This window comes from Ambystoma mexicanum, chromosome 3p (genome assembly GCF_040938575.1).
Source record: "Ambystoma mexicanum isolate Mex_15411 chromosome 3p, UKY_AmexF1_1, whole genome shotgun sequence".
Classification (NCBI taxonomy): domain Eukaryota; kingdom Metazoa; phylum Chordata; class Amphibia; order Caudata; family Ambystomatidae; genus Ambystoma; species Ambystoma mexicanum.
The window spans coordinates 323,374,842-323,395,592 of NC_090925.1; the positions used below are offsets into that span (position 1 = coordinate 323,374,842).

The 20,751-nt window shown below is 44.7% G+C and overlaps 1 protein-coding gene across 7 annotated transcripts in view; it reads right to left on the minus strand.

Moving 5' to 3' along the window:
• The window catches only part of RTEL1 (regulator of telomere elongation helicase 1), a 1,752,068-nt gene that overhangs the window by 807,533 nt on the left and 923,784 nt on the right, over positions 1-20,751 (minus strand). For all 7 annotated transcript variants that reach the window (XM_069650890.1, XM_069650893.1, XM_069650896.1 and 4 more), the window contains 3 exons: positions 12,525-12,606; positions 11,580-11,712; positions 11,200-11,313 (listed from right to left, as the gene is read on the minus strand). In XM_069650890.1, coding sequence (XP_069506991.1) covers positions 11,200-11,313; positions 11,580-11,712; positions 12,525-12,606 — 329 coding nt within the window. The remainder of the gene's footprint in view (positions 1-11,199; positions 11,314-11,579; positions 11,713-12,524; positions 12,607-20,751) is intronic.

Sequence of the window (20,751 nt, forward strand, 5' to 3'; positions counted from 1 at the left end):
AAATAGGTACCATTCCTGTTTACATAATTGGTACTCATTTTTTATTTTACAGGCCAGTTAGTCTGGTTCCAGAGAACCTTGTTTACACAATCGATCAGAGGTGAAAACCTCTTCAGGAGATTGTTCTTCAGTAAACAAGGTTTGCCCTCTGGAGTCACGACTATCATCGGATGTTTCAGTCCAATTTTTATTTCCAGATCTGCAGTCCCTTCGACCGAAATGTAATTTCCATCAAACTTTTGGAGTTGGCCGGGTAAGTGATGTGAGGGGAATTTGGTGGCTCTCCCACCGTTCTGAGTTTAGTTGGTCAAAGGCCTTTTTGAAAAGGAGGGTGGCATGGGGTCCAGTATCCACCAGAGATAATAATTCACACTGACCCCGATCCCTCACCGGTGCATATAATCAACTGCCTTTCTCCTCAAGGGTGCAAAGAAAGTGTGAGTTATTTGCCAGCCCGGTGGTCATTTTCTTAATATTGAACTCTGACACTGTGATATGGGGCCATTTTTCATGTCAGAGTCTGGGAATATGTAAAGAAAGTTTTACAACAACAATGGGCAGATTTGGGGAGTCCTCTTTCTCCCCTGTTTCCTGGTGGCAGTTCTCAGAACCTGTTTGGGGGAAGGACACCTCAGTTTCTATTCTATCTGGCTCACATTTTAGTAGTTGAATAGTTGCTTGTTGTGGGTCGGCCTCCATACGTACCGTGTCCAACTCAGGAGAGATCCCCCCAATTTCTGAAAGAGGTCCGTTTACCCAAGTCCCCCAGGGACTCTTCTCTTTCAAAGGGGATGATCCCGAGCTCCTCCACAAAGTGGGTTCTTCTTTGGCTACTCCTACTTACTCTTTGCTCTTTGGGTTCTAACATTTCGGGGATAGAAGAGTCACTTTCAGGATGAGAGGTTTCTAGGGGTTCTATCTGGGTGAGAAAGGAAGCTGCCTCAAGGGTTTGGCATCTCCCTTCCGCCCGGGCCCCCTCTTCAGGAACCTATGGTTTGCCGGATGTTTCCGCCTATCATTTCCTCCCCGAGCCTCAGCCCTGGGTGTTGGAGCATTCTGGGAAGCAGTGTTAGGTTGAGGGTTGGACTGAGCCCTTAGCATGAGCCCAGGTCGTCGGTCAGTTGCTTGACCCGTCGCTCCAGTTGCGAGACCTTTTCTGGTTTGTGGGGAGGTCTCGAGTCATACCTTAACTTGTCCCTTCTCCTAGAGAAGCTCGGGTATTGGCAATTCCCTCCATAATTTTCGGTCCTGAATCTCCCTTCTCCCAGGTTCAGGGATCTATTGTCCTGGAACCGGGGAGAGAAAGGATGATTATTGTGGAAGTTCCGGTTTGGGGGATATCTGGGGGAAAAGTTCAGATTGGGAGTTGGAGTGATACTTCCCTCCTGAGAAAAGTTTCCAAGGGCAGTACCTGCCTGATTGGTCCGCCCCCCTCCCCTTTGGGCCGGTGGAGTGTATACATATCCCATTATTGGTTTGCTACCATTGTACCTAGGGCTTACATAGGTGGCAAAGTCAGAGGGGTCATTAGTCTGAGATCCTGCCTGACTACCCTTTGATGGGCTGGGTCCGAGGGTGGTCTCTGCCTTGAATTCTGCTTGTTGGCAGAAGGAGTATTATTAGCCCCCCCAAACTCCTGTCTCCAGATCCAATGGAGGGGTAGTTTTACCTCCACCACCTTCACAGCAGCATGTGTATTAGATGGTTTGGGAGTGTTGGGGGGTGTTTTTACTCTCAGTGGGCATCTGGACCGCATAGTTCCGGGTGGCCTGTTCAATCACCCAATCCAGGGCCCTGTGTTCGTGAAAATCATGCACCAACTGAGTCATTATGACTTGGGGAGCGCATGGAAATGTGTAGTTATGAACTCCGTAGCATTTGTGTTCACCTGTCGGGAATTCGGAGAAAAGGCCTGCTTAAACTCCAGCACAAACTCCCTAGGTGCCCGATCCTCCCCACAGTGCAAATTATATGCAGCCTCACAGCCTCTTGTGGGTTCCTATGTATGGGCATTTTTTTCACAATGGCCATTTTATAGGTGGACCATTTATAATTATTCTGGTCCTCCAGACCCGAAATGAAGCTGTAGTACTCAGGAGAGAATGTCCATTTCACAAACTCCCTACAATTTACATTATTTTTAATTCCAAATGAGGATATCATTTGTTCATACAATTCTAGATGTTCCCACAGTGAATACATAGCGTTTTTATGGTATGGGGTGATGAAGCTTTATATGGCCTTGGTCTAGTTGTACCTTTGCCAAAACCCTTTCTTTGTTTCCCTGTCTTCCTTTTTCTCTGCATTTGAGTCCACTCAACTTCTGACAGACAGCAACCCGATTGCGAGAGCATATGAAACTCGTCTGAAATCTAGTCCACACTCATTTGAAGAAAGCTCAAGTCCAACAAAAACTTACCTATGACAAGAAGGTAAATATGGCCCTTTTCAGTAGATCAGAAAGTGTTAATCCTTTTACCTACCTTTGAAAATGAACTTGTTTCAAAGTGGCACAGGCCCTATGAGATACTAGAGCAGACAGGAACATTTAACTATAAAATAGCACAACCCGTTAGAAGACAAAAGACCCACCTCTACCAATGTAAATCTCCTAAAAGAGTGGAAAGAAAATCCCTCCGCTACTACCTCCTCATCACCTTCTGACTCAACACTGCTATTGGTACTCCATTCCCTATCTTCTAGGCGCTCCCTGTCTCTGAGTCTGGGAATACCTTCTAAAACCACAGGGTGTGGACTCCTCTTGCCTATGGTGCCTTGAATTTTCAGGGTCATTTCCCCTGTAGTCACCTTTTGGCATATGATAATACTTAGTCTTTTCCTCAGAGTGACTCAACTGTGTAGTCTCCCCCCTTCTATATAGTCTGGGGGAAATGCACACATTCCCCTAAATGTAAGGAGGTTTTTAATATGCCCCTCATGGGCTGAAGCTTTGAATGTTCTTCTCGAGCGAGGTGAGATAGGTAGTCTCTCTGCAATCTCATTTTATTTTTAAGTCCATTTTCTCATCAAGTAAGTTTTCATGGTCTGAAGTACTCACTGGATTACTCTCAACTTCCCAGGACACACTGGTCTGGCCACCTTCCCTTCTGTGTGATAGTGGTGAGTATTCTCAATCTCAGAAGGACTGGACTTCTGGATCAGTTTGGATAGGCCTGGGTAAGTCAAGGTGCTTCATGTTTCCTTGGGCTTTGTAGGTACAAAGCATGAGGTCAGTCGCAGTCTGCCCACAGGAAGTTGTGGTCAACTGGCATGAAGTTACTGATGGGGAGTGTGATCAACCAAAGGGTGTCTCCCCCGCTAGTCCTCAGGGACTTGTCATCCTGGTGGCCAGGACACAGCCATAGCTTTTGGATCCAGTTCCTGGGGTGGATCAGTGCGGGAGGATCACCTGGGTGAGGGATCTTTGGGAGTGGGGGTGACGCAGCTGATGGTGAGACGTGGTATCCCCCCTCTTGTTTATCTACCCCTCCTATTCTTTTTGATTCTTTGCGGTCCCAATTACACCACCCCCAGTTTACACAAAAAATGGGCAGAGAATGAGGGTGACTGAGTGCAACTAATGTTCATACATTGTACTGGAAATGTCCCACTAATCAGGTCAGGCACTTGTATACACCAAATACCAATTAGCTCTCCAATTAGCTCTCCTCACACAAATAAAAGGTAGAAACCAAAGAGACACACTGAGCAAGCCGGAACACTGGTACAAGCAGAACTTCCGGGACAAAGGCAAACCTAGTGGAGCAGAGCGACGGACCAAGGGGCGACATGTGGGTAAAAAAATGCAAGAGTTCTCTACCAGAGGTCATCGCCTCCGAGAGGCTGTGGAAAAAATGTGGAAAAGGCCAGATTGCATAAGTGAAGACTGCACTGTGTTTCAAGGATGCCAGAGACCCTCCCGGGTGAACGGCAGTGTTAGGGAGGCAAGGCCAAGCCCGTGGTACTAACCTTGACTCATGAATTGGATATCGCAAAACCAAGAAAGAGACACACACAGGCAGTGAATTGGCAAGCAACCTGAGAGACTAGTGTGTGTTAAAGTTTGAAGTAGCAACATTATATCGCAAGCGAAGGCTGCATGCGTGTGGATGAGACGCAAGGAAAGGTAGACCTGTGAATGAACTTTGAAGTAACAGACAGCTGCGTTATCAGTGATACTAAGTAACAGTGGTCCGGCGAAAGGAAGCAGCCCACTCGAAAGTCTCTATGAAAGGTGCATTGTTTGAAGTGATCAAGCGAATGAAGAGACTAATGCAGAAGGCCAGACACGCCTCGATCCATGTTTTTGAATGGTTTATTGTGTTGGAAAACGAGCCAGAGTGTGTCATCTTGCCTACAGGGACCACCTTACTCCATGAGGTCTAACATGGGTACGAGAGCTGGTTCAACCACATTTATTCACTTGAGCATTGATTTTTCCTTTTGCATACATTTCTCCTTTTTACACGTTTTGTACAAGAGGGCAGGCATTCGGTTTGTTAGAATAGGCCATTTTGATGTGATGGTCTCCATTAGGACTGCGTTATTTATTATTTGATGGTCAAGTCTACTCCCATCTTAGTTAAAGGGCAAAGTAGGAGTTTCTCCAACCCCAACAATTTCAATAAAGGTCTTAATTGTACCCATTGTATCGGTTGTCATACTTGTAATACCATGCCTCCCCCACAGGAGGGCATCACCCCTGGATCAGAGGCCCCTTTGCCATACCCTGATTGGTGAGAGTGCTTCAATGCCTGTTTGTAATTTTCAATTTCATTTATCAAACTCACACCTCCTTCTCTCTGTCCTTATTTCCTTATTTTCAGAGAGCTGGCTTTTTAACTCCGAGACCAGTGCCTGATTAGCCTTGAGCACTTTACCCTGGGCCATTCATTGATCTTTCAATTCCCCGATTTCATTCCGACTCGACTCATTTTTCGTTTTGTGCTGTCTGCATTGTGCACGCATATTCAAAGCGCTTTGCTTTCAAACTACAAATCTCTTTCTTTTGAGCTTTTCTACACTGCAGTGACTAACAGGTCAGCTTCAGCTTGCCTCACATGCTCCATGAATTCTACATTTTCTTGCCTATTTCCAGTCAGTTCCTGGGGACCTGACTGACTCTTTTCTGTATCCATATTTAACTAATGCACCTCCCGTGCAAGGACACTATTCTCCTGGTTCAAAAGGTCTTTTTCCTTACCCTGTTGAAATTTCTGCTTTAAAGTATTTACCTTCTGATACATTTGATCAAAGTCATTTTGGGAATCAACCCCTTTTATAATTAATTGACTGTTTTAATTTTTCAACTCCTTTATTTGTAATTGAAAGGCCATAAAATCATCTAACAGCCCACTAGTATAACTAGTCTGATCATTGACCTTATGTTGCAGTGTGCTCAAATTTTCCACACATTCTTTTTGTGCATCTTGCAGTACAATAAACTGTTTCACGCACTACACTCTATTGCTGCTGGGTTTTTAACTCATCTTTGAGTTGTTCCATGAAGCTAGCTGTTTTAACTTGAAAATGTGGCTCTGCTGTACATGGTCTTCTATCTGCAAGTTCTTTCTGCGCCTCATTTAGAATCTCAGTCTGACTCCGCGCACAGGCCTCACTCTTAGCTGCGATGGTCAGTCATGTCCCCTTTAACTATGGTCAGGCAAATCTAATTAGGAATAGACACCTGCAACCTGTCAAGTGGTTGCAGGTGCATAAATGGAGAACCACAGAACAGCAGAAAGAGCAACAAGGAGACATGTGGAGGAGAAACCAGCAGGAGACCTGTGATATGAAGAGAATGCTGTGGTGGGGACTGCGAGTAAGCCAGGACGCCGGCCGATACCCTGAGGAGCTGTGGAGTCCAAGGCCAGTTTGGCCATGGGGCTACTACAGGTGTAGGAGCATCAATATTGGGAAGTGTGTTGCTAATCCTGTCGGCATGCAGGAAAGAAGGAACGTTGTCCGTGTTGGGGAAGCAGAGGCCCCAGCATGTACAGGCCAACACACGCAGTGCAAGCGTGGCTCGCAGGAGGCAGTTCGCCGACAGGCAAACTAGACCAAAAGGCAGTAGAAGCCGCTGGAGAGGACGCCAAAACCCAGTGTGTGTCGGGGATGTCATTCGAAGCCGGGGCTCCTCGGGAATGCTGTGCACAGATAATGAACTGCCTGCCGTACAATGTTTATTGAATACCGAATAGAATAAAAACCTGAAACAAAGCTGCAAAATACATGTTGAAAACCAAACTGAATGAAAACTCGAAGCAAAGATAAAATATGCATCTTAAACACCTAGCTGAATTAAAACTTGAACCAACACTGATATATATATATATATATATATATATATACACACACATACACAAACACACATACAACACCAAGAAAGTTATGGTGCATTTAAAAAGGTTTGAAAAAAACCCTTTCACCTGAAATGTCAAAGTAGGAAAGTCCATTTGAGCCAAGTCACATTCCACACCACCACCAGTAACGCCACCTAGTGAACTTCCAGTATGTAATGAAAACGTGAAACAAGAACAAGTTATGCATATTGAATATGGGCAAAGCCTATAACGAATGAAAGATAAAAGGGAAAGTGCCCAATTAAACACAACCTTCATAAATGAGTGCAAGTGTGAAAGAGTGTTAAAGAAAGGTGGGGCATGAACCAGACCACTGCAATACAGTGAACTTCATGAATGAGTACAGTGAACTTCATGAATGAGTACAGTGCTAAAAGGCCAAAGACTGGCACAGAGATGTGTAACACATAATGGCAAAGTCAAGAGGCTGACAGAGAATCCAGGAAAGCATGAAACTATATATAAAGCCAAGAGGCTTACAAAGAGAAGCCAAGTGAAGGTGAATCTGTACACGGGGGTGAAACCGAAGAACCTTGGTCGGCTAAAGAGCCTTGGGTTCCTGGTTGCGCGACCTTTGATGGGTGGACTCTGTGGTGTGACAACTGTTCCTAGACCAGGGAAGCCTGAAATGTGAAAGCCAAAGGCATTGTGAAATATATCCAGAAGAAGCACTAAAAGTAAGCTGGTGATACAAACCAGGAGGAGGGTCAAGTTGCCCTGGATTTGTGTTGATCTTTGATAGACTGATACACATATCAGTTGTGGTATTGAAGTCTTGGGGAAAGGAACCCTGAGACCTGAGGAACTACACACGTTGTCTTGAGTACAGAGCCTCAAGACCCTTTTCTTTTGTAATGTGTTGCTTGGAACGTGTGCGGAACTGTATTGCCTAGAACTAGAGAAAAGTAATCTTAAGACTTTTGTGGAACTTTCATGAACTTGGGCAAGGGGAGGCAAAAAGGAGGCTAAGAGCTGGGAGAAGCTCGGACTTTGTGTTGAACACCATTTCTTTGATTATTGACATCCCTCCACATGGTTTAGCTTTAGTTGTCAGGGCAAAGATAGGTTTTGGACACAGACAGACTTTTATGTTTAACTCTTTGACTCAGACCTTCCTTAGTTTCATTCAGGTAGGGAAAATCCCACCTTACCAAAGGCCAAGTTAGGCATACATTTGCTTTAATACATTACCTTATTTTGAACTTTAAGTCTGTTGTCTGTGTCTTGCTTCATGATGCCTTCACAGGAGCCATACAGGACTTCCTTGGGAGACCAAGGCCATTACACCCGACTCCAAGAAGGCCAACTCCTTTTTGAAAGCCTACCAAATGAGCAGACGTCAGGAGATTATAAAAGAGAGGTTTGCAGTCTTATTTTTGGGGAAGTTGGAGATGACAAAGCAGGGAGAGCAACGAGTGAGTAAGATTCGAAGAGAACTTGCAGAGTGAGGAGGGCACTCTCACTAGACTATGTGATGCACCTTGCTTAAAAGGTATAGTGCAAAAGTCCTACAATGGCTGATCCACTTGGTAAGGTGATGTACACAAAAAGGTGCGTGTTCCTGCATGGTTATTTTTACTGAATTCATTTGAATAAATGTATACTATTTTATCGACTTCATGTGAACCACCTAACACACGTTGGTGTCTATTTAGGTGCCAATAATGTACTCTTCCAAGGCTAAATAAGGAGAGAAAGAAATATATACCTATTTTATTAACAACTGAACTATTTTCATGAAGAACTCCGAAAACCAGAAGTTAACATAAGAATATAAAGTTTATACATAGAAGGAATTACTAGGAAAACGTGTAGAAAAAAAACATTTACATGCATAGTTCACATAGTAACAGACATAAAACAATACGAACATGAAAATATGTTAATGAAAAGATCACTTAGCAGTTCAAAAGGAATCTTTGCTCACAGCTGCATGTTATATTGCAGTGATAGTATTTGACAGTGATTAGGTGTAGTAGTAATATTTGATTGTGACATGGTCATCATTCATGTTTCACCATATTATGCACGTTTTAAAACACAAAAACACAAACGTGCCACCATAGGGGGCATCTCGGTATCACCTACACTAATTACGCAGATGATACCCAAATCCTCCTTTCGCTTTCTGGAGATTATGGAAAGGATTTGGCCTTGCTAAAAAAGTGTACATCATCATCCAGGCATGGATGGCCACTCATGGACTATGCCTGAATGATAAAACAATTTATCATCCTAGGTACCATGTCCAGTTTAAAGAAACTTGGCCCGGCCTACACTTCCTTCATGATTGACGGGAACAACATCAAAGTCGGACAGGAGGTCAAAACTCTGGGATTTTACCTGGATTCTAATTTCTCCTTCAAAAGACAAGTGAGCCCCCTGGCATCTTCCAAGGCATACACGTGTAAATTAATCCGCGCAGCCAAACCATTTCTGTCGGACACTAGCTGCCTAACACTCGCTAGAGCCCTTATATTGTCCCGCCTCGACTATTGCAACGCCCTGTACCTGGGATCCTACAAGGCCGCCATCAGCATGCTACACACTCTCCAGAATAATGCCCTTAGAGCAGCTCTAGGCATCCCCAGAAGAGAGCACATTACAGGTTTTAGCCAACAGAACAACTGGCTCTCCACCAGAGACAAAATTCTCTTAAAAACGGCATCACTCACTTACAAATCTCTCAATAATGCTGCCCCGACCTACCTGATTAATAGATTCCATAGACAGGCCTCCTTGAAACCCCTCAGAACCGCATATAAAGACTGCCTCTCCGTCCCTAACTTCAAACGTGCCACCATAGGGGGCAACAGCTTCCCGGTGAAAGCAGCCCGACTGTGGAACTCCTTGCCTCCAAATCTCAGAGTAGACATGCCCTATCAGAACTTCCGATCCAAGGTAGTTTCATGGCTGCAGACGAAGGCCCACCAAGACAACTAAGTGCCAAGTCTCTCCCCTACGCGCTACCCGCACACATTGTAATGACGTGTGCCTACCTGTTTACATGTATATAATGCCTGTTTGCTTCATTGCTGCTATGTATATAACACTTGTTTACCCAACGGTCAATATGTACATTTTATATTATTGTAACCAAGCTTTGCAAATTCTTGTAAACGCTGCGCCCTGATACCCCTGGGTACGCTCGCGCATTATAAATAATAAAACAAACAAACAGACATTCATCATGAAAATAAAAATGTCAACTCCTAGCATAGTCAAAATATAAGGTAAGCAAACAGATTTCACCACCGCTAACAAAAGTACACCTAACACACTGCCTAAACTTAGCAACAAAAACTTGCTAGACGAGTGCCATATAACTCTAGTAGACTTGGCCCACCTAGCAACAGAGTAGGTAATGGAATTTGCTCTGAGACTGAGCAGTCAAGAAGCAAGCTTGGTGCTATATACTCCTGGGATAGAAGCAAGTGGGTGCTAGAACCCTAGACTCGAGGCTAGGGGTGTCACTGTATTAGTTTTATGATGGTACGATAACCTTCTTGCCAAATGACGGTATATCATGATTATCGCGGTATAGCAGGTGGAGTTAACCAATCTTAACAAATATTTTCTAAAAGGTTATAAATTGTCAGATTTATCATCACAAACAAAACCAGGCACCCAGGGCCAGCATTGCGCTTTTCAACATACTTTCCACTGAAATGCCACCTCTTGCTTCCACCAAACACATGTATGGAGAGGAGGAGGGGGGGGTGGGGGCCTGCTGCGACTGGCAAAGCAAACTGAAAAGCTTTTCTTAAGTGGTCATTTAGGCTTTTAGCTCCCCCACTGGCTACTGGTGAAGATGAACATGTTGCCATCTTTATAACCTGCATGCCACAGATCAATGGAGGCTGATGGTAGTATATTGCGCATACACACACACACACACACACACACACGCGCACACTCTCTCTTTACGTTACAGCCTTTAGTTTACTTGCAGGCCAAAAGGTGTTCAGTAATCACAGACATGTTACCCTTTGGTATGGCAGCAGGGAATACCCACAGAGATGAGTGAATTTCTCAGTGTGACTTATTATATGTAAATTCAATGATAGAACCAGGGAAATCCCCTATTGTCATATGTTTAGCAAACATTAGCCATTATAAATAAATAAATCCCAAAGCTGCCAACCCAAAGTAAACCCTTTTCCTTCTTAGCTCTGTATTTATTCTTCCTATTGCTAACATATTGATTTTATGTCAGGCACCTGTGGTTTATGGAATGGCATTAAAAACTGCTTCAACTGAAACTACTTGGCAGATGGCACATCCAACGGTGCAAGACCAAGACTGCGCAGTACTTGCTTACTGCAGCCTTTCCAAATCCAGATTGGAAAGCACACTTAACGGTATAAACGGTATGAACAATGTGACGGTTATTATTGTTCAATTGAGTGGTTCACGGTATCTTTAACGGTATACCGTTATATCATTACATTCCTACTCGAGGCAAGAAAAACATCTATCGCTGACAAGACTCGACCCTGTCTCACACCTCCCTTGATGTGGTTAATATAGGATTGAACCATATTTCTGGTGTAATGCGATTTGTTACTTTGTAGCACAAACCATCATATTTGCTCACAAATGCTAAACGTTCTAAAGTGCACGTGGATTTTTAACAAAACAGGTTTTTAGACGTTTAGTTATATGAGCTGCAGTGTGGTTTCCAAATATAGTAAGAAATATGAATTCCCCTAAAAAAATAACTTAATTTCTTCAAGAAATCCTGGACTGGTATCTTCCCATGACTGTGTCCAGCCATCCCCATACAAACCACTTCTAAACACGATCCCATAAACAAGAGGAGGTAAAGCACAATTACCGTTTGTCAAAGGCAGAGCTGAGCTGGATGCCGTCTGGGCCGCGGGGAATGATTCCAACCAGGATTTGGTGCTTATCAATGACGTGAGGGTTCTCCAGAGAGATGGGGAAAGGGCTGGAAGATAAAGAGAAATGGGAAACCCTGTTCAGTGTTTAAAGAACAAATAGGAACAGACAATGAGCTTTGTGTCATCAAAAGAACAGCTACAACCTAATCCTTGGATGTTCATAAAACATGTATGACATTTTCAGATAAATAAATTGAAGTACTAGCACACAGCACTGAGACCTTGACTCTCTCCTCTGCCTGGAAGTACAGACTTCTTTCCCAGTTTCCCTTTCCCCAGCCCGGTTGCAAATCTTTGCGAGTAACTGACTTACATTTGCATCTCCATGGTGAAGGAGGCGAGAGGTGAGAGGGTGCCGCTTGTGAGAATGATGGAGCGCACCCCTTGACGCACCAGGTCATTCATGCTGAAGCCGGGGCTGAAGCACCAGTAACTCAGGATCTTTCCTGTAAGACACAATGGTGACAAAGAACTGTAAGGAGGAGATGGGGAATAGCCATCCCGTAGCATATTTTCGCTTCCACTTGTACTGAGAACGTCAACCCACTCTCATGCAGAAAACAAAAACATCCCCATGCCTTAAAGCATGGGCCACACCAAACAAACTTAGCGACTGGAGGCAGGAACTATGCACTTTCTTCTTGGCTTCGCATCAATGTCTGCCCAAATTGCCTTTGCTTTTCGGGTCCATGAGGGAGTTCCCACTTACTGTGGATGGAAAGTGTACACCCTGCCACCAAATCTATGTATATCATGGTACAATCAAGAAATCCTCAAGAATCCAATTAATCATTCCACTCTCCTCTGACACCAACACATACAGGTCTGTGCATTGTTTCCTCAGGTTTAAGACCTTGTGTAATATATCACGTGGCTCCTTCTCCTGTTTGAGCGGTCTGCTGCATATTACAGCTGTCTAATTGCCTTACTGCCACCCCACTCTCTATGTGGGGGAAGTAAAGTCACACCTTTCACAGGTGGAACAGAACTTGGATATAAGTTCCACTCAATCTCCTCCGATCAGTTTGCAACACTAGGTGGCAGATGTAGAATGTTCACTTTCCACCTAATTTTTGGTGGCAGAAGGGGGCACCTATCCTCAAGGAACCCACCTTCCCCAGCGCACACTCAGAATCGAGCACCTTAGACATTAGAAAGCACCCAGCAGTCCCATGCCCTCGACACAGTTTTGTGTTTATTCTGCCTCATGGCCTCTTGGCTCCACTCCAGGAACATAATGGAGGGCCTGTAAACGCACCTTCCTTCTTCTTGACTGGTGCACTCCAAACATCCCCTTTAGGTTTTTTCCACAGATGGCTGTCATCCAAACGAACATGCACCTGTGGGATATTGCAAAAACAACATTGGTCATAGATTAGTACAAAGTAACAAGTCACATGCACAAGAGTAGATCATGTAGCAGTACAAGTAATGGGGAGAGCAAGGAAAATGCGAAGTTCCATCTAATTGTACAGAAGGCTAAGTTATAGGACAGACGAGAGGTGCAATAGCAATGCTCTGGTTGGATATGAGCACTAGAATGTCATGGTGAGGAATCCAATGCATTGATAGAGCTCTGTATGGATGTAGGTACTGGAGATGCAGTGGTTGCTGAACATTATGATCATTATGATGAAGGTGGATTGGCAGAATTGCATAAGGGTGCCAGTAATGTAATATCAGAGGCTGCTGCATGGCAAAACTAAGATGCATTGGAGTTGAAGTACAAATACTCAACTGTGGCTTTGGCAAGGCTTGGGCATGAACCCCCCTAATCGTGTTGTTTTCCCTGAATGGTTCACACACACCTTTTCCACTAATATATTCTCCTTAAAAGACTACTCTGCGAAATGTGTCTCCTGAGAGGCCTCACAGGGTGGGGTGTTCAAAATGTATCCCGTGCTTTCCTAGGCCCGTAGTACAGAAGATAATGTAATAAGTTGCGGAAGAACTTCCCTGTTTATTTTAACTGCACAGAGTCTAGAGATGAAGCTCCTGCATCAGCATTTCTGAAACTGTGCCGTCCCTACAAAGCAGGGCGTTTTGGCGCAGCTGTTCTGGGGCCAGATGTTCTGGTGCCAGATGTTTTGGCACTGGCGTTTGGCTGGAGGTCGCATGTCGGCGTGCCCTGTAGGACGCAGTTAACAGGGCGCAGGCACTACTGGACGCATGCAAGATGAACTTTAAAAAAAATAAATGTTAACGTGAACTTAATGATGGTTTCCATGTGCTAAGTGCAGTATTATGTTGCTGTTGTGGTTAAGCAGCCATCCCACAAGCCCATAACACCCGAGTTCATTCATATCCCTGCTCACCATTAATTTGTTTTGTTTAAAACTAAAGCTTTTTTTCTGTTTAGTTAATGTTGTCTTGTGGTTTATGGGCCATCCCACAAGCCCATGGGAACTGGGTTCATCTTATCATTATTCCCCCCCCGCAAATTATTACTTATAGATGCGTATGTTTTAATACAGCAATACCAGGTGGTGGGCACTAGTGAGCGCAGAACCAAGATGGCCACTTCTGACCAAGCGTTGTGTGAGTTGGGAGGAAAAGCTAGGCCGCGCAGTGTGTTTTATCCTGCGTGCCCACAGAGTGGCTATTTAACCGTGCGAACACAACAGGAACAGGCTGATACACATTTGAGCTCAGTGTGTGGACACAGTGTTCTGCTCTTGCAGGCATTGACCAGAGGTCCGTTTGCCACCTGTGGTGACTGGTGAGCCTGGCGTGGTGAGCGTCCGAAGCCCTGTGGATGGAGGTGTGAATCTGCATTTTTTGGTTTGCATAAGCTAATCCATTAATTAATGTAAACTCTGTTTAGCAGTATGGTTTGTTCTGACCAATCATGGATCAAGATTTGCTGAGAGCCATGCATAAAGATATAATGTATTATACTGGTTATTTTGTATAGCACATATTCTAGTTTCTAAGCGCTAAATGTGTTCATGTGCCAATGCGAAATGCTATAACACAGCTGAACAGCAAAGAGATGTTATTAGAGGAGTATCTTTTGGCAGACTCTGTTGGCAGACTAGATAGTACATTAAGGAAACACCTCACTATCTGCGCTACTAACCAGTATTTAGCTGATACTGGTAAAGGCAGTTTTAAGCACATATGTAAATTTGGTAAATTTCCAGGCAAGTAAAAACTGGCAAAAAATCCAGACTTGAGAGTACTTCGAATTAGTAATTATATGCTTTGCATCAGTAGTTATTTATTGTTCCAAACAAAAGCGCCACGCCGACACGTGTTTCAACCCTATTCTGGGCCGTCTTCAGGGCGTAAACATATCAAACTGATAACTGGTATGTCACCAAACAGGTTTAGAGTAGTGTTCATATAGCTGCAGGGTTTGGTGTGGTTTAATTAGGTAGATTTTGAGAGTCAGATTAGTCTGCCATTCAGAGTGAAATTTCACATGACAAAGTTAAGTTTTCAAACGGCAATGATATTCTGAAAAAAGTCCCGTTCAGGTGACTTGTTGTATGCTCCAATTAAGATGCACCATTTCTATGCTTGAATGCGTACAGTGCTGAAAGTTGCTGCCGTCTCTGCTGAATGACTACGCGGAGGCTTTGGGAATGTAGGTGTTGTCTGTTGGCAGACTGTCAGCTATTCTCAGCACAGAAAACAGCCTTGGCTGCAGAGCAAGAGAGATAACATGACTACGAATGTTTTTGTTTGGGAGATGGGACATTCAGAATTGGAGAAAAATGCTCGCACAATAGGCCTTGTTTGCTCAGAATATTTCAGAACTACATGATTTATGTTCTCAGCACAGTACATGCTATAACGAAATATGTACGTAACCAGAAGCAATGATGTTTCTCTGAAATGTTTCTATGCATGTAATGTACGTCACTGCCCCTATGTATAAAGAGTGGATTTCTTTTAAGTAGAAGGGGTCTTGGCTTGTTAGTGAGCAGCTGACTTCCCTGCCATGCATAATAAACGGTGTTCCGTTTACTATCCATCTCCGTGTCTCTTGTGATCTTATTTTGCAATCATAGGTTTATAATTTTGGGACTTACAGAGGTGGCGAAATTAGAGGGTCGGAGCCATTTTTTTTACGGCTCGTTGCGATCAGTGGCGCGGGATGATGTCGACGCAGGGGGGCTCCATGCTGAAGTGTGGATTCCACTGTTGTGATGGTAGCCATAGCTGAGTTCCCTGAGAAATTGGGGTGTGCTCAACCCTTACAGTGTAGCCTATTGGGGATGGGCACATATCGAGTCTGCTTGGATTTGGGAGCAACTGTGTGGACATCTAGCCGCAGCTAGGAATGCTTTGTTGGAGGCTCGGGTGGCATTTCAGGGGATCGTCGAGTCTGACGTGTTCTGCATACAACACCCAGCGCCTATGGATCTTGACTCTCCTACTTTGGCGAGGTGGGTTTGATGCTCTGAATGATGTGCTGTGGGACCCTGCTGATGTAGAAGGAGATGGCGACTGACCCCACGGGGGGTGCTGGTGTCTAACATTCTTCCTGTTGAAGATAGCTGGCCCACTGGGGTATTGGGCTGCACACATGGCCAAAGGGAACAAACAACAGTGAAGGCACAAAGAACTACTGGTTACTCCTAAATATAGGACCCTTGCTCCTGGAGGATTGTTGATGGGGGATTAGATGTCGGACGAGTTGACCACTGAGGCAGGTATTACTGGGAGCGGTCACCCGAGTGCTCACTCCGAATTGTGCATCATCCTGGCCCAAGTTAAGTCTGGGTTTGAGTCAGTTAATGGCAAGCTGTATAACCTAAGTCTTCAAGGTTGATGGGATGCAGCAGCGAATTGTGAAGGAGAGTAGTTGGATTTCGGAGGTTGAGCACAGAGTTGGGGTTTTGGAGGATACCAGTTCCCTACACCAGGAGGTGAAGGGGATTTGTGTGAAAAATTACAACCTAGGCGCCAGATCCAGGAGGAACACTATACGGGCCATTGCCATACCTGAATCCAGCCACAAAACATGGAACTGTTCTTGGAGGACTTCATCAAGAAGGTGCTGTGGGACCCCCTGCTGTCTGCAATGATTCTGGTTGAAACAGCACACCAAATATCTGGTCCTGCTCCCAAGCCTGGGCAGAATCCTCAGCCTGATTGCCTGACTGTTGAACTATAGGGATAGGGACCCTGTCCTGCGGCGTGACCTTGAAGTAGGTGAAATATGCTACCAGGAAGCCAGAAACTCCTTTTACCCAGACTTTACACCCTCGATCCAAAAGGCCTGCCTTTCCTTCGCCGCTGTAAAGCTTCAAATGAGAGAGTGCGGACTGCAGTGCGCTATGTTGTATCCTTCTAAGTTATGAGTTGTCCATAATAACAAGACTAACTTTTTTACCGATCCAGCAGATGCCCATTTTTTTTTTTACTCCTTGCTGAAGGGGTGACTGGTTCGCTATTTGGTTCTCATGTCTGGTGTGATCATTGTGAGCCTTTCACTGAACACAACACAAAGTTGGTGAAAACATTTTGACAATATCTAGCTGCATGAGGATTTATAGCAGGGCACGGTTTTGAAGTGGTAATATTGTATTCATGATTTTCTTTTGGTAGCAAAGATTCTGGGCACATGAACAAAAAGGCATTACCCCTTTCCAGTGTTGCCAGATTTTGTTATCAGTGTAATGCACAGAGAGAGACATCTTAATGTTTTTCTGACATTATGTTTATTTTGTCCTTTGTGTCTTCTTGATTTCTTATTTTCCACATTAATGTCACTTGTGTAATATTTGATGCATAAAAATAATTTCTTGCATTTTATTTCTTTTTTTTCTTTCAGTCTCCCTTGTTTCTTCCATCCTTCTTTCTTTTCTTCCATCATTCCTTCCTTTCGTCCCCACACCCTCACTGGTGTGCCCTCTTTTGGCATGAGCCTTTGGTTATCGGCCATTTTGGCACAGCGCATTGTCCGCTGTGGTCCTTTTTGTGCATTGTAAGTGTGTAGAAGTAAGATATCAACACATGGGTGGCCAGATTGTTGCCATAGATTTTTATTCAATTAAAAGAGGGTTGGGTAAATTCCCATCTAATTCTGAGAGGGGTTTCCCTGCCTCGAAATAATAGTCTAAGGAGTCTGTCAGGATGTCAAACAAAACAGGTCCACCGTTGTGTCAAAAACCTATTTCCAACCCTAACACTAATTACTCAAACTAAGATGCAAGTGAATCGTCTTTATCAGATCAAAGGCCAAAGTTCTTCTTCAGTTGATAAAGTAGAGTTCCAAAAATGGTGCAACAAAACAACAACCAAAAAGATGGACATCCTTGTCCCATGAGGTTGTCCGATTCTCACACTGCCAAGAGAGGGCTTCCTTTCTCTTGGCTTCCAACTATGTCCACAAATAGCGCCAAGACGTTGGCTTCCCTTTCCTTTGGTTTCTGCCTTTGTCCAATTAATATTTATTTTTTGTAAAGTCTTTCTTGGCTAACCAAAAGTCAAGGGATACGTTTCTGTTCCCCTTGTTTCTTTCGTCTCTCACCAGTGAACTGGCTTCTGGGGTTGCCACAAGTAATCTTCTTCCCACAGGCTTCCTCTGGTCAACACTTGAGCTGGTTGGCTCCAATGTGCTTCTCTCAGTCTAAGGAGTCTGTCAGGATGTCAAACAAAACAGGTCCACCGTTGTGTCAAAAACCTATTTCCAACCCTAACACTAATTACTCAAACTAAGATGCAAGTGAATCGTCTTTATCAGATCAAAGGCCAAAGTTCTTCTTCAGTTGATAAAGTAGAGTTCCAAAAATGGTGCAACAAAACAACAACCAAAAAGATGGACATCCTTGTCCCATGAGGTTGTCCGATTCTCACACTGCCAAGAGAGGGCTTCCTTTCTCTTGGCTTCCAACTATGTCCACAAATAGCGCCAAGACGTTGGCTTCCCTTTCCTTTGGTTTCTGCCTTTGTCCAATTAATATTTATTTTCTGTAAAGTCTTTCTTGGCTAACCAAAAGTCAAGGGATACGTTTCTGTTCCCCTTGTTTCTTTCGTCTCTCACCAGTGAACTGGCTTCTGGGGTTGCCACAAGTAATCTTCTTCCCACAGGCTTCCTCTGGTCAACACTTGAGCTGGTTGGCTCCAATGTGCTTCTCTCAGCTCCTCTGTAGCATATACTAACCAAGAAGAGAGCGCATATCCAAGCCTGCATCTCTGCGGCATCTAACAATTCGGCTGAACTCTTTAAAATCTGCAAGGAACTGGCCAATCCTGCCGCAGTCTCTACCTCTCCTGTCCCCTCCCAGGTCCTCTGTACGGCACTGGCGTCTCACTTCATCTCTAAAACTCAGGACATCCCGTCCTCTCTCTCCTCCTATCCCCTCCCTCAGCCCCCACTCCCTGCTCTTCCTCTGGCCATTCTGCAGCCACCTCTCCTCCCTCCTTCTCTGCCTTTCCCCTGTTCTCCGCAGACAAGGTTTCTAGACAAGTCCGATCTTTGAAAGTCTCATCGAAACAGGTTCACCCCTGTTCCTCTAAAACTATCAAGGACCACATCGACTCCCTGGCTCCTGCTCTGGCTGATTTCTGCAATCACTCCTTCGCCACTGGAATCTTCCCACCCCCCCTGAAGCACTCCCTTGTGCACCCTCTACTTAAGAAACCCACTGCCGACCCCTCCTGCCCAGCCAACTATCTCCCAATCTCCATCACTCCCTTCCTGGGCAAGCTCCTGGAGAAACTGGCCATCTCCCAGCTTAATCTCCACACTGAATCTGTTGGTTGTCTCCATGACCATCAGTCTGGCTCCAGAACTGTCAGAAGCACGGAAACTGCTCTCCTGAACATACGTGAAGACCTGCTCTCCAATCTTGACTCTAACACCCCTTGCTTCCTCATCCTGCTTGATCTCTCTTCTGCCTTTGACACTGTCAACCATGCCATCCTGCTCAACCGTCTCCGTCATAACCTGGGTATCACCGGTCAGGCTCTGGCGTGGGTGACTTCTTTCCTCAGCCACCACCTAGGACTCAGTAACGCTTCTGAGGTATAATTCCCTCAGCTTCTCTTGCTTCAAGCCTCTCTCGCGTAGCCTTTACATGCTAGCTTTCGTCCATGCTTGAAAGCTGTGTGTCCCGGTCTCCCTCAGCACAGCTGATTCTAAACTCCTAGGCTTCTCTGTCTAACAGGACTACTCCTCCATCATTTATGACGCATTGCTGGGTCTTCCCTGGCAGAGATTCAAAGTCATATTTCTCTGTTGACAAGAGTACTCTGTATTACTCGCACAATCTTTTTCTTCTTAGTATTGCACAAATATTCCTTCTCATGTTGACTTAATGTTTCTACAACCCAATGACAAACATTAGCTTGTTCTTCATATCTTCTATGGGTAGGAGCCGTTAGTGGTGGGTTGTGGGTGAGTAACCTAGGGTTTTTTCTTTAGAAATTGGAGTCCTTGTCCCCAAAGCGATAAGGGGCGGGGGGATCTCTCTGAGTGAGAGGGTATCACGTAGCAGACTCACTTCACAGGGAAAGCCCCCCCCCCCGGTGAGAATTGACTGAATCGCATGATTTATCACATCATCTAACCACTGGAACTTCCTCCCTGATCTGATGGGAATAGCTGGGTTGGACACCTCAAAGGCATCTCATCTTGCACATATTGGCGATTCTCAAAGAGGCAGACGCACAGGACGATTAAGGATGACTAACCGGTACAATCTGTGAGCTACCGTTAAAAGAGAATACATATCACATCAAATGTGCTTGGGACTGTAGGGAACCCCAGGTCAAGCAGATGTGCTGCAGTTTTCCACTGTCTGCACCACATCATAGGCTAGTGTGCAGCTGCACTGTACCCACGCATCAGATCACCTTTCCTTCTGACCCAGCAACACCCTAGGTAACTTTAAAAACGACCTTTCTGTCGTGCAACCTTCCTTTTCTTCACCAGAAGCCAATTTAACTAACCAGAGATTATATTGGAGAGTGGTGACCTTTACCTACCAAAGTTATTTCTAAATATTTTGACAGCTTGTGGTTGCTTTCCTATAACCAGAAGCACATGCCACTTGTGATTTTACACTGCTGTATTGATTCCTATGATGGAGGTTTATTCACTTTGGAATAAACATTGTAGGAAGTCAGACTCAGGTGGTGCAAAGAGGCCACGGCAAAAAGAATGTATTTTATTAAACAAGAAGGCCTATTCTTCCCCCATCTCCAACATGGATCTTGGCCCTAACTAAAAATAAATAAGTGGTGCTAGTCAGTGAGTCATGCAACAAAACATAAAAGGTCATGGCTAGAAGGTTTGGAATGACTCCTATCCTCTGGCATTGCACTGGGCAACCCTCCAGACCATCGTTCTTCACCTGCCAAACCATTACAAAAGGGAAAAGACTGCATGCAAATCAGGCTTGGTGGCACTCCTAAAGGGGCAGTCCAGTCAGAACTGCTTGGTCACATCCCTTCTGCAAGTGGCCACAAGCATTCTCAAACATGTTTTGGCCTTGTTGGTCCTTATCAGTGAGGAGCAGATTGGTTCT